This window comes from Sarcophilus harrisii, chromosome 5 (assembly GCF_902635505.1).
Source record: "Sarcophilus harrisii chromosome 5, mSarHar1.11, whole genome shotgun sequence".
Lineage (NCBI taxonomy): Eukaryota > Metazoa > Chordata > Mammalia > Dasyuromorphia > Dasyuridae > Sarcophilus > Sarcophilus harrisii.
This window is the reverse complement of record NC_045430.1, coordinates 92,285,955-92,300,314: the sequence shown is the minus strand read 5'-3', so window position 1 is coordinate 92,300,314 and position 14,360 is coordinate 92,285,955. Positions and strand designations below refer to the sequence as shown.

The window sequence follows — 14,360 nt, the reverse complement described above, 5'->3', positions numbered from 1 at the left end:
AAAATTGGTTGTAAGTAGATTAGTCTATCAGAGCTTGATGAATAAGATCTTAAATATAAGAATATGCAAAAAGAAATGAAAAATGAAAAAAAAAATTTTTCTCTCTCTCTTAGGCAAGGATAAAAGCCATCAATACATTTTTTGCTAAAAATGGTTACCGCATAATGGATTCCACTGTATATACTCAGCCAGTTCAGACTCAAGCACAGTTTGCCTCTCCACTCTTTATGCAGCCTGTATATAGCCCTCATCAGCAGTACTCAATCTATAGTATTGTGCCTCAGCCCTGGTCTCCAAACCCTGCACCTTACTTTGAAACACCACTGGTAAGTAATTTCACAAAAAAAGAAAGAAAGAAAGTTTTAAAGGATTGATAAAAGAAGAAAATGCATTAAACCTTTCCTGAAGTATCTTGACTCTACTTTGGAACTTTACTGAAGGAACTGTTGTCTTTTAATTAGATAAGCAGTAAGATAGTGGAATTTTATTAACTGTATTGCTGGACATTTGTTTAGTTTTTTTGAAAAACTGAGTAGACAATAAAGATACTTGTTACTCTAGTGGGTTTACTATGTTAATTTCCTTCTAGGCCCCCTTTCCCAATGGTGGATTTGTGAATGGCTTTAACTCACCAGGATCTTATAAAACAAATGCTGCTGCTTTGAGTATAGGTCGACCATTCCATAGAAATCGGTAAGAGTATGTTAAGCATAATAAGTGAAAATCTCAAGTTTTTTTTAACAAATGATTTTAATCAGCTCAGAAATTTAAAGCCTGTGTGTTTTTATCATCAATATTAAAAATTCTTCTTTGCCTAAAATCTTGATGTAGCAAAGTTTTTGCATCTCATTTCATATTGTGCATGTGATGAATTTTTAAAGCATTAAACCTAATAATTCTTGCTCTGGTTAGATATCTCACTTCTGCCAGGTAGTAGGGCAGAAATATTTTCTCATATCTTTAGGGTCATGTTTGTTATTTGTAACTTTGCAACACTGAGTGATCCCATTATAGTGTATGAGAAATGTATTATGTATGTATGACTATAAAGTTTTTTTATTTATATAATTTTACTTGAATCTCATAAAATACTTAACGAAAAGGATTTCTGTATGTTATTTCTAAGTTTTTGTATGTCTCCAGTATTATTTTTCAAACCACCACCTAAAAAATAATTTCCAAACAACACATTAGCCAAAGAACTAAAAATGGAATGGGGAAAATTACAGAATGGCACCTTCAGTCTTCCCTCCCTCCTTTTTTGATTTACTAAATTATTATTATTGGGAAGAAAATTGAGAATTTCTGTAATCTTTCATGCTAAGATTATGATTTAAAGTAAAATAATCAAAATTCTACATGAAACAAAAAATAAGGATTAGTTTGTGCTTTTAAAAGCTTCAATTTTTGAAGTGAGGTCACAACCATTGGTGTGAAGACTTGAAAGCAGCTTTTTTCCTCATTTGATTATCAGATTAGAGCCTGATTAATGAATTTGTAATGGCCCAATGATGATCAAAAGATGCGCTTAGAGAGAACAGGACTAACATTTCAAGGTCCAGGCATTTCTGTGCTTTTACTTCTCCTATCCTTTTTTCTTCTTTCCTTCAATCTTTTTTCTTTAACTTTGTTTTCCTGCCTAGACTGAAATTGTGTGTCCTTCTCAATGACGGGTAAGATTATGAGATCTGAGGGCTATTAAAATTCTTTCCTTTCTATGGCAAAATACAATGCATAAATCACATCTGAATGAGAAAACAAGTAGCATAAAGAACAGTGATGATGACTTAAAGATACAAAGGATTTTATAAATCACTTATTTTTTCAAATAGTTATAACTGACATTTATGTCAAAAAGTTGACATTTAGAATTATAGCATCTTAATAAGACTTTGTTTCATAAGCCTTTCTGGTAATTTGAGACAGGTAAAGACAAGGACTTTATCCCACATTTCTACTCTCTCTACTCTGAGGTTTTGGTAAATTTTTATAGTTCTCTTGTTTGTTTGCCATCTTTCTTGGCAATGTCTCTTTCAGTTAGATGAGGCCATCATCTGATGCTTTGGCAGACAAATTTTATGCTAGGTAATTTTAGTCAGATGGTCTGCTATATTTAAGCTACCTTTCTGTGATTTCCTGTGTTGTAGATATTGAAAGTTCCCTTTGCTCCTACTTTTAACCAGTCAGTACTCCTCAGAGAATTACAAGTAGAACAGTGATAATAAATGCTTACAAATTGTCTTGTAGCACTAAAATCATAGAATATTAGAACTGATGAAAGAGCCCCTTGCTTGTCAAATCGAGTGATGAGGAAGCAGGCCATTACTCTTACCTCAAGATCTCAAACCTAAAAAATAGCAGAGAGAACTAAAATAGAATCTGGCCCTCTGGTTCTGAGCCAAATGCCCTTTGCATTTGATTTCTCACAAATTCCAAGAGAATTGAGTTGGGCTAGAGGGTCAGAGCATTTAACCTGAATTAATTGCCTTCTAACCCCCACAACTGGTAAATTCCCTATTGTTGCTTAAATTTTGGAAAGAAAATTGAGTAATATATTAATTTAAAGCTAGAAGGGTCTTCAAAAAGACCAGCCACTTTATTTTAGAAATATTTACATTTCAGAACATTGTTATTGTCTTAGAAAGCATATTAGATACATTCCCCTTTTTTTTTATCGTGATTTTGTTAATTTTTACAAGTTTATGCTTTTATTCATAAAGTTAATTAGTTTTAAGATCAAACGGTTGGAACCTTTTAAGATAGGGTTTATATGAGTTATATGATTTCTCTTTCCATCTATAATTTTGTCTTTTTATAGCATGAAGCCTCATTTTAGGTCATCTAGTACTTCAGAACACTCAGTGGAAGGATCAACTGTAGTCGGGTCAGTATCATTGGGTGATGGACCATTGAACAGAACTAGCTCAAGGAACTTTCAGACTGAACGGCCTAACCACACACTATCTGGGAACCAAGAACAAGTGTCTCCAAAGGAGTCTCCTACATCACAGATGGAGCAGAATGGTGACTATGGTGTTGGGAGAGGCAGGTAAGAATATAATTGCAAAAATCCTATTTGGACTATGGAAACTCTTGAGAGATTGGATAGAAAACCTGTCAGAAGAGTCAAAAGACACTCTGGTCTTAACTCAAGGTACATTCCAAATTCCCTGATCCTAAACAAAACACTAAAGCTAACTAGCCAGTTGCTAGTTTGCCTTAAAAGTTTTCTGCACCAGGAGGTCACTACAGTTATAAAGTCATAGAATCAGAAAAGTTGGACTGGTAAATTATTGATTTTTTTTTTTAAGACCTCTTAGTATATAGTATTATAATTTTTTTTTAATAGCCTTTTATTTACAGGATATATGCATGGGTAACTTTATAGCATTAACAATAGCCAAATCTCTTGTTCCAATTTTTCACCTCTTATCCCCCACCCCCCACCCCCTCCCCTAGATGGCAGGATGACCAGTAGATGTTAAATATATTAAAATATAAATTAGATACACAATAAGTATACATGACCAAAACGTTATTTTGCTGTACAAAAAGAATCAGACTCTGAAATATTGTACAATTAGCTTGTGAAGGGAATCAGAAATGCAGGTGTGCATAAATATAGGGATTGGGAGTTCAATGTAATGGTTTTTAGTCATCTCCCAGAGTTCTTTTTCTGGGCATAGCTGGTTCAGTTCATTACTGCTCCATTGGAAATGATTTGGTTGATCTCGTTGCTGAGGATGACCTGGTCCATCAGAACTGGTCATCATATAGTATTGTTGTTGAAGTATATAATGATCTCCTGGTCCTGCTCATTTCACTCAGCATCAGTTCGTGTAAGTCTCTCCAGGCCTTTCTGAAATCATCCTGTTGGTCATTTCTTACAGAACAGTAATATTCCATAATATTCATATACCACAATATTCAGCCATTCTCCAACTGATGGACATCCATTCAGTTTCCAGTTTCTAGCCACTACAAAAAGGGCTGCCACAAACATTCGTGCACATACAGGTCACTTTCCCTTCTTTATAATCTCTTTGGGATATAATCCCAGTAGTAACACTGCTGGATCAAAGGGTATGCACAGTTTGATAACTTTTTGAGCATAGTTCCAAACTACTCTCCAAAATGGTTGGATTCGTTCACAACTCCACCAACAATGCATCAATGTCCCAGTTTTCCCGCATCCCCTCCAACAATCATCATTATTTTTTCCTGTCATCTTAGCCAATCTGACAGGTGTGTAGTGGTATCTCAGAGTTGTCTTAATTTGCATTTCTCTGATTAATAATGACTTGGAGCATCTTTTCATATGACTAGAAATAGTTTCAGTTTCTTCATCTGAGAATTGTCTGTTCATATCCTTTGACCATTTTTCAATTGGAGAATGGCTTGATTTTTTTATATAGTGTTATAGTTAAGCAAAACCAAATTGAAGACATTGGTCTGTTTAACAGTGCCTCCTTTAATTATTCACATACATCCTAAAATGGGGAAATTATATTCCACAAAAAAACAAACATGGAATTTTAACTTTTAAAAGTGTTTTTTGTTTGTTTGTTTGCAGTCTGCTGTAGTATTTTCCTAAAATTTCTTTAAAGCCATTCCTCTCATAAGAATTAGTCCTTGATTTTTGTTGACTCTGTGATAATTTGGTTTTTATTCTGAAATCATTTAGTGTACATTGTGTAATCTAAATGTGATTTTTCGTATTTACAGCCTTCTTCGGTTTGCAAAATACATTAGTTGAGCCCTTAGTATAGTAAGTTGCCCTAGTGTATTAGGGTTTTGAAGTATAGTAGGGACCTTTTAATCTTGGTATGAGATGACCTTGGTATTAAATTTCATGGTCTTAAGGTTCCTATATAAATAAGACAATATTTTTGACTTACATCCAAATCAGATTTTGTACTTCAGGTTGTGGTTTTACCTGTTTTTTGTAAGTTGCTCTAGTTCTGTCCTTTTTCTGATAAGTGTCTTGAATGGGACGATTTTTTTTTTTAATTGTACTGGGAGTTAAAAGAGGCATAGTAATACAAGTCAAAAATTATGATAGCATCCCATAAAGTTTATTTGATATTAGATTCTTGTACAACAGTGGTATCAGATTCAAACACAAATGGATCTTTGCAGGCCACAATCTAATATCAAAAATCAGAAATTAGCATCATGTTATGTTGTATTTTATTTAGTTAAAAAATTCCCAGATTATATTTCTTAGTTTAGGGTACTTATGGATTGATACAGCCCATAGTCCATATGTTTAACTTTCTGATGTCCTAGAGAAGTACTATATCTGGAATGCTAATGGACACATTTATTCATTTTCAGGGTACCAGAAATTAGAATACTTAAGAAAGTATCCCAAAATGACCCAGAGTATCACTTGGGGTTGTTTTTTTGTTTTGGGTTTTTTTCCCCCTAAAGTTTTTTTCTAATGTATTTTGTGATTTGGATATTCATCTTTCCCTCCTTTTCTTCTCTCCCTTTGCCCTCCTTCCTTTCTCATTTCTTCCATCTCTACCTCTTTCTTCCCTCCCCCTCCCTCTCCCTCTCTCTTCTTTAAAAGGAGAAACCTTTTCAGAGGCCGGAGACGTAAAGATGATGACCGAATTTCAGTAAGTGATCTTCCTCTATGGTGTGAAATATGTGGGAGTTAGATTATATTATGGAATCTTTAAAAATAAATCCCAGAATAATACAATCTATTTAAAGATTCCATAATATCTACAGTAGAGAAGCAGTTCATCTCTATAACTACTATTTCGAGAGACTGCTTGTTTTCATATCACCAATCTTGGGTGACTCTTGAAGGACCAGTTATCTTCTTAATATTCTACCCTTTTAACAGTGAAAATTGATTAAATACGCAACCACCCTGATTGAGTGCCTGTTTTTTTAAAGCTTAAATTTATTTTTTAGCTTAATTTTTCAGTTACATGTAAAGGTAGCTTTCAGCACTCATTTTTGTAAGATTTCAAGTTCTCCTTTCTTCATTTCTTCTTTCCCTCCCCAAGACAACAAGCAGCCTCATAGATATACATATATGATCATGTTAAACTTATTTCTATATGAGTCATGTTGTGAAAGAAGAATCTAAACAAAAGTAAAGTTTAGATTAAGCCACATTCTAGTTTGTTTTGCTTTTTAAATATTTTTCACTTTTGTTCTATCCAGAAAAAAAAAAATATGAAAATAGATAGGAATTCAGCATATTTCAACATAATAGATATGGTAGTCATTATTTATTGTCCAAGTTATCTTTACTTGTATTATTGACAAATGTGGCATAACCAGTTAGGTTAAATTCTTACTTGCTCTGTGGATAGCTCTGTGGCTTGTTCTTAGACCCAGCATTTCATGTTGTTTTGTGCTTGAATGACACTTATATAAACTAGTACAAATGCATTCTTTTATCTGTCTTCTAGCGACCCCATCCTATAGCTGAAACAAAGACTCCTACACCAAAGTTTGACTTGTTAGCATCAAATTTTCCTCCTTTGCCTGGTAGCTCTTCAAGAACACAAGGGGAACCTGCGCTGGAGAGCAGAATGTCAGATGTTGTTAAAGGAATCTCCAAAGAAAAGGTAATTAATTAGTATGGAATTACAAGTATTGATTCATCTCTGCTCTTCTATTCAGTTTGGTAGCAATTAAGTTTAATCTGTGCTGAGTGCAAATTTGTTTCATATATCTTGACCTTTTGTTCTTCCAGATGGGTTTTATTTTAGTTCTCTAAAGTGATTCTGGTAGCTTGCTTTTATGGTACTGAATAAATAAATTGAGGTAGTATTATCATTTTTGTTTTATGTTCTGCTTGGTTTAGTCTTGAGCAATTAATATTTCTCCAGTAATTTAGCTCTGTCTTTGTGTGAAGTGTTTGCAGTGTTCATATAATTCCTGTGTGATTTTTACATCTATTTATCTGTATTTATTTTAAATAATTCTTTTTATCTTTCTGCTTGTTTTTTGTTGGTAATATACAAATCTGCTGATGATCTGTGGGTTTATAACTTGTAATTATGGTACAATAATAGTATAATATAATACAATAATTGCTGTAATAGTACAATATTGAATAATGGTAATCTCACAATGAAAACATGAACTTTGCTTTTCAGAGCCTCAATTTGTTCTTTTTTTTTTTTAATTTATTGTTTTAAACTTTTACAGAGCCTCAATTTTTTAAATAAGTTTCAATGTTAAACTAATGTCATATAATTTTGCATATCCTGCAATTAACATCATTGGACCAATATGAAAGTTTCTGTGAAACTGCCTAAGTACCATTATATCAGATTCACTTGATAATCATTTTAAAATAGATTTCTAATGCTGTATAAATCAACAGTTGAAGTTTTAAACTTATACCCCATTATTGCCCAAAAGTTTGTTTTGTTTTGTTTTTGTTTTTGTTTTTCTGTTTTGTCATTTGTTTTCATGAAATCTTACTGTCTCACTTTTCTTTTTCACTGACTGGGGGATTAATGAGCCTTAATGAGGATTACATGATAGGATGTCTCAAGTTCTAATGACACTTCATGCTTTCTGTTTGTTTCCTTTAAGGAGAACAAAGAGTTGCCAACCAGTTGCCCCACCTCTGCTGAGGACAGACAGACTGACAGCAATACCCAGCTGCCAAGCTTGAGTGCAAGTTCTTTGAACACAGCTGAGATTCCTGTGTTAAGGTACAAAATGTTTTTGTTTTGTTTTTTAAGAAAGTATTGAGAATTATCTTTTATCTTAAAGAATAAGAAGGGGTATGGTATAATCATCAAAACTCTCATCTTGAAGTCCAGGAGTATGGTAGAGCATTTATAGTCTGAAGTTCTCTATTTGTAAAATGAGGGAACTAGACTTGATGAGGTGTCCAGTCCCTTGCAGATTCAGCATTCTACGAAAATAATAAATTCAAACAAAGAAAAGGGAGAAATGTTTATTATAAAATGTTATGATATTATAAATATTAAATGTTATAAAATTATATATTTAAAATGAAGCTTTTTTTCTTAGTTTTGTTTTATCTTATGGATATTCTTTAAATTTTTAATCATTTAAATTGTCAGGATTGCCTCTCATCTTTCCTATTAATAGGACTCACTCTAGGACAGTGAGCTTTTCATTGTTTTCATAAAGCCCTATCAAGCTCTTTCATTTATTAGCACAACTCAGCAGGAGAAAAATCTCGTAGATGTTTGCCCTACCCAGAAGGATGTTTCTGACCAGACAGCTCCACTTTTACCATCATGCTCCCCTAATGCTGCAAAACCACCAAGGATAAATACCGCTTCACCTAGTAATGTAAATGTGGCCACAGCTGTAGTACAGGTAAGAGAGTTTCATTTGTCCTGGTATAAGACTTTTAGCAGATTAAATTGCATAAATAGTTTTTGAGTACCTGTTACATTGTGCTAGGGATTAAATGTGGAGGGAGTGCCTTTTTTCCCCTCACAGTCCCCAGAATTAAGCTAGCCCCAAAAGTTCATCATAATAGAGGTACTCTAAATCATTTCTCAAAGAAATAATTCTGAGCTCTTGAACTTTGTGATTGAAGATGATTTCCTAGCCAGATCATAGTTGAATCTTGCACTATTATCTTGGCAGTGGGATGAGAGTATTGTGTACAAGATCTAAAGTAAATTTCACTTTTCTAAATAGATTTCAGCCTCAAGTTTCAAGTGTTTGCCCTGTTCTTTAGGTATACTGAGAAGGGAGTTAAGATTGCAACTTCCCACCTATAATTCTTGCCATTCTTACTAGTCTGGTTTTTGCCCTTAAATTTCCTTTGTAAATATAAAATAATGTGGAAGCAGTTACCCTGGACCAATGCTTTTTTCACATGTTAAATAAATAACAGCTGCTTTTTGCTACTTCCCTACTCTCCCAATTTCACCTTTCTATTTCTATAATATCTTCTAGGAAAAGCCATATAAAATGTTAGGTGCCTTCCAGGCCAAACTTTACATAAAGCCTTCTTAGAGCTATCCAACTTGGGGTCATTTGGCATTTGCTTTTAAAAGTCAGTAGTATTTAAAGAAATTTTTTTTTATCTTTTGTCATCTGCAAGGAGCCCCGGAAGTTAAGTTATGCTGAAGTTTGCCAGAAGCCCCCCAAGGAGTCTCCTTCAGTCTCTGTGCAGCCACTAAGAGAGCTTCGTTCCAATGTTGTATCCCCTGCCAAAAATGAAGAGAATGGTGTTTCTGAGAAGTCACATGAAAAGTCGCATGAAAAGCCAGAAGGAAGGGCCAGTAAGGATTATCCTGGCTTCCGTGGCAATACTACTCCCAGAGGTGCAGCTGGAAAAATCAGGGAACAGAGACGTCAGTTTGGCCACAGGTCTTCACCTCAGGGAGTGACTCGTCGTAATGGCAAAGAGCAGTATGTGCCACCCAGATCACCAAAGTAAAAAACAAAACAAACCAACAACAACAGAAAAAAAACAAAAAACAAAAAAAAAACAAACAACTGTTCAAAACTCCTATCTCTTTCAGTTAAACTTGAACTGTGGATTAATGAGCTTTGTTGGAGGGGTGGGGATATAGCCAGGAAGGAGAGAGAGTATGGCCTGAAGCATTGTGGATCTTTGGAGTTTATGAAAAGTGGAATCCGAGAAGTCATCTCTAGAGTGATTTTAAAATGCTAGAGGATTCCAGTCAGTATAAATATATATATATAAATATTATAATTTTTGTATTTTTGTTTGTCTTTAATTTGCAAGGTTTCCTGCCTGAAATTAATTTTGGGGGTTAAAAATTAGCTGGAAAAATGCATATTTACATGTCCTTCAGTATAGGAGGTGAGGAAGTGAGAGAAAAATATTTTTTGACAAAGCATTTCTGTAAAATTAGAAATTACTTTTTTTAATCTATTTAAAGTTAGGCTTGTAGAATGCTGTCTTTGCCTATATGGCCTTGTGTTGCAAATCAGATCATTGGCTGGTGTGCTTGGTTTGCGTGTGTTTGCGTGTATGTGCCAGAATGACAGATTACAGCCAATTCTGTTATGTCATAACTTTAGTAACTGATTTAAAAACTGAATGTACTACTTAAGTAGAATTTTTTTCCAGCTTGAAATTTAGTCTGTCTTTTGACCTTACTAATATTTCATTCAATAAGCTTTTAAAACTGAATTTACTGGAGATCTGATTGTAGTCAGAATAAGTTTGAAGCTCAAGGAAATGGGAAGAAAAAAAAAATATATAAAACTTGGTCTTAGATTTGTGCTTTCAGGTCTAGTAGGCTGTAGGGGTTTAAAAAGCCCCATTTTTTTTCCCCAGTAAGGGGAACATAACATCTTTTTGTTGCTTCAGTGTTATTCTCTGTGCATCTTCTCCCCAACTTATGATAGACCTGTATGTGGTTCTCATTGCATTAGACAGGTCCAGTAAGATCTTAACTATAGGTGTGTTCTAAACATGGCTTCTGAAATGTGTTGTTCATTGCTTTGCTTATGTTAAGTATTCAAACACTTGGGATCCAGGCTGACCCTACAGTAATTTGTGTTAGTGCTAAAAGATAAAACTTTGTAACTAATTCTTTAAGTGTTAAGTACTGTAGAAGTCAAATTTTTATAATTTGGGGGTAACTTCTGTTTACAGTGCATATGATGCCTGTCTTTTTTTTTTTTTTTTTTTTTTTTTCCCCAAAAAAAAATTTTTTTTCTGGAATTAACTCTGACATACACCCAAAGGTCATAAAATTTTAAGTTTTTGAGGAAAAGGTAGTTTAAAAAATAACCTGTGTAGGTTCTCATTGTCTACATTTGCACATTGAACAGATGAGTTTGTGCTAGTAATTACAGGAAACGACTGAAATATATAAAAAGAAAAAAAAAACCATGTTGCATTAATCTGCTAAGTCAGACCCCGAGTTCAAAAGTTCTGTATGAAAATTTTTTTCTTTTTAGGAATAATTTTCAAAAGTAAGAGTTGTACCTTTTCAGTGAATTGCAAATGTACAAATTGAAATTGTAAATTGTAAACACTGGAAAGCACCATTGTGACATATACAGTAAACATCTTAGTAATATATAATAGTGATGATCTTAGAATGAATGTAAGTGGAGGTTAAATTACATTACTGTGAAACTTTTCATTTTTCAACTTTAGCCAGTTAACCTTTGGAAATTCTTTATTTAGTAGGTAACTGTTAACAAATCACTTTAAAAACACTGCACATCTTTTTTTCCCCTACATATATATGTGTGTGTATATGCCAGAGTTGTCATTTCTTTGTAACTTATTCAGCTTGCCAGTTGCTTTTGATTTAACGGCTTGATAATTCTGTATAATATATTTATGCAATTTAAAACTGTTCATTTCTACATAAAATTTTTTTAAAAATCATTCACTAAAACATACAATAAAACTACCTGTGCTGAGTTTAGGGGAAGTTTTAGGCTCTTTTTAAAAAGAAAAAAAATTTATGATAATCACTGATCACATCTATGGTAAAAATGCTTAATCAGTTTACTTAGATAATGGTGCATTTGGTGGAAATGGCAAAGAAATGGCAACATTTAAAAGTGTTAACACTGTGAACTGCATTGAGTTTCAGAGAATAAACATTTTATAAAATCATTTGATATAGATTATAAACTTAATTATTGCACTCAAACTGAAAAATAACTATTACAATATATTCACAGATTTAGGCTTGCCAGTATGCTGTGTATGGATTGTTAAGTAAAAACATGTATTAGTGCTTATAAAGACACCTAATTTATAAAATTTTCATATGTCTTAATTTTAATGACAAATGGGAAAAATGTGTTTTTCAGAACACAAGTTGGTGAGGCAAATGTATTGAGTCTTTGCTTTTATTCATTGGTTTTTGTCTTGTACAATTCTAACCAGCAGAGGGATTAGATTTCAATGAGTGCTTTTTATTTGATCAAAAGAGAGCACTTAAGCATTTTGGACTATCATAAAAATATAGGCCTTTATGGGTTTGGGGGTTTTGTTTTTTGTTTATTGCAGCTTCTTAGAAAAGTACCTTATTTATAGTGAGGTACTAAGAAACTCGGTATGGACCTTTATTTCAAAGCAGCAAATTAAAGTTTCTCTCCAGGTGAAGCCTGCTAAATGTGTGAAGCTGTTGGGTTTTTTTCAGCATTATTCTATAGCTGATAAATTAAGGGAATTCACCATATATTTTTGGATGTAAGAACACAAATATTAAAGTCATTCCCCTTCTTTCCTCACTCCTAGCAAAATTTATTTGGGGGCAGGGGCATAAAAATAAATATAACTGCTATGAAAATCATAAATCTTCATGACCATGAATTTACTCCTGCAGTACTTATTGCATGAAGTGGCACATAGCACTATATTTGACTGAAGTTAAGCTTAGCTGTCTTCATGTTCTCCAAATGCTCAAGCAAGTTACTCACCTTGCATTTTGCTTCCTTTCCTTTAAAAAGGAATGGAGACCGTACAAAACTTCTGCAATTTTTTTAGGCTTGCCCAATTTCCTTAAAACACCTGCAGTTTTTCCTTTAGCCCAAAAAAAAAAAAAGTTTTTAGCAAATTTCAACACTGATTTTCAAAAATGGTTGCCCAGGGATCTAATGTCTAAATTATTTCCCCATTCAGTCTTTGAAGGAAGATTGTTCAGGGTTTTTTGTGTTTCTTTGTGTTGTGCTAAATTTGCATGTGAACAAATGTTAGCGGATGTAAATTTCTGATTATTCTGATTCCTAAAATTAAGGTAGCTTGAGTGTATTGTCTTACATTCCTTTTTTTTTTGTTTTGTTTTGTTAAAGAAATATTCAACCAAGTTTGCTTGGTGAAAGGTTTAAAAGGTGCAGTTTTAGCAATAGATGTTAGAAGCATAAAGCAACCCATTATAACCATTGGAAAAGAGGAATAGGAAAGATTTTGCTGGAACAGAATAGTATTGTAAAGTAACTTTTAATACATTACTGTAGTATTCTCAGTTACAGCCTTACAGCTTTGTCAACTTCATTGTCCAGTGGTTTTACTATCTGACATACATGAGTCAACCTGGGTTTAAATCTGTAGTGTTTGTGCTGGCATGTTACACAAATGGGTAAAATGCACCATTTTATTACAGACAAGATGCAACAGAAATACCCATAGGGGAGAAATTGCCTCTAATAGGTTTTTATAAATTCATAACTACGACAGATATGCAATAGATCTTTTGGGGATTTTTTATATGTATTTCCTTGTAACCTGGTTGCCATTAATCTAAATACCTTATGCTTTATTGTTATATGTTATATGTAGTCTGGGCTTCCTTTAAGAAGGTACATAGTAGTTTCCGTTTTGATTAACTCTGAATTTGGACACTTTAGGAATTCCATGAATAAAATGTTTGTCTTTAATGTGTAGTTGGGAGTAAATCCACTCTGAAAATTCATCTGATCTTTAACCTATAACAGAGTTAGAATTGTATATTGAAGAACTGAAGATTTTTAAATTGCTCTTCAATTACAGGTAATTTCCAAAAGTGCAACTCATTCATTAAAATGGTTTTGTTTTCAGTTTTGTTAAACTCAAAATAGATGAATACATATATGTATGTGTGTATATACCTATATATGCACATGTATATGTTAACATATATAGATACATATGTATTTCCATATGTGTGTGTGTGCACATCAACTTTCTCTTCAGATGATTCAGACTTCCCTTGGCATTCACATCTTTTAACAATATGGTGAAAAGGGAGTTTGGGGGGAAAAAAACAGAACCAACTATTTGGCTTCTACTTTGTCCATTGCTCTGGTTTATTCCTGTTGTCAAGACTGTCCAAAACAATATGGTATGACATAGCTCATGCTTTAAATGTTAAACTGATTACATCCATGTATTTGTATTTTTGTTTCAGACATTGCCAAGGTGCTATGGGAAATTAAATTTAACACAAAATTAGAAAAAAATAAAGCTGATTTAAAAACAGGACTGGTTTCCTTTTCTGCAGTGTTACTGTTCATCTCTCCATACTTCTCATTGCTTAATAATATTCAGTGTATTTAGTCAACACCAATTAAGTATGTCATGTAGGGCCAGGCAATGTCACTCATTGCACATTACAGAAAAGGAAATGTGATCACTTTTATTTAACTTCCCATTTCCCCTCCTCCAAAATCATCTTTAACCTGACTGAAAATAGATATTTGCTAATTGATATGTGGGGGACCCAGGATCACAACTGAAGGATAGAGATATATCCTCAGTATGATTCTTTTCTTTTGCAAAACTGCTACTTCCATTATCATTTAAGGGAGGTGGGAGCCTGGGGCAAAACACTTTGGCCATGGCCATGGTCCCCTTTCTTTTGCATTTTCTCTATTGACTTATAAAATTAAAACCAAATGATATAAAT

General features: G+C 33.3%; 1 protein-coding gene and 1 non-coding gene across 5 annotated transcripts in view; both read left to right on the top strand.

Moving 5' to 3' along the window:
* LARP4 (La ribonucleoprotein 4) overlaps nt 1-13,934 on the top strand; it is a 48,815-nt gene extending 34,881 nt beyond the window's left edge. For 2 of the 4 annotated variants that reach the window (XM_031937909.1, XM_031937910.1), the window contains exons 9-16: nt 114-326; nt 590-693; nt 2,819-3,049; nt 5,576-5,624; nt 6,435-6,593; nt 7,573-7,694; nt 8,169-8,334; nt 9,074-9,412. In XM_031937909.1, the coding sequence (XP_031793769.1) occupies nt 114-326; nt 590-693; nt 2,819-3,049; nt 5,576-5,624; nt 6,435-6,593; nt 7,573-7,694; nt 8,169-8,334; nt 9,074-9,412 (1,383 nt within the window). Of the gene's footprint in view, nt 1-113; nt 327-589; nt 694-2,818; nt 3,050-5,575; nt 5,625-6,434; nt 6,594-7,572; nt 7,695-8,168; nt 8,335-9,073 lie in introns of all 4 variants that reach the window. The other 2 variants (XM_031937911.1, XM_031937908.1) reach the window with 2 other exon arrangements.
* On the top strand, nt 1,502-1,698 carry LOC111721077. The gene has a single exon (XR_002770439.1). It is a non-coding gene; the product is annotated as a small nucleolar RNA SNORD97 (small nucleolar RNA).
* Nucleotides 13,935-14,360: the final 426 nt, after the last annotated feature.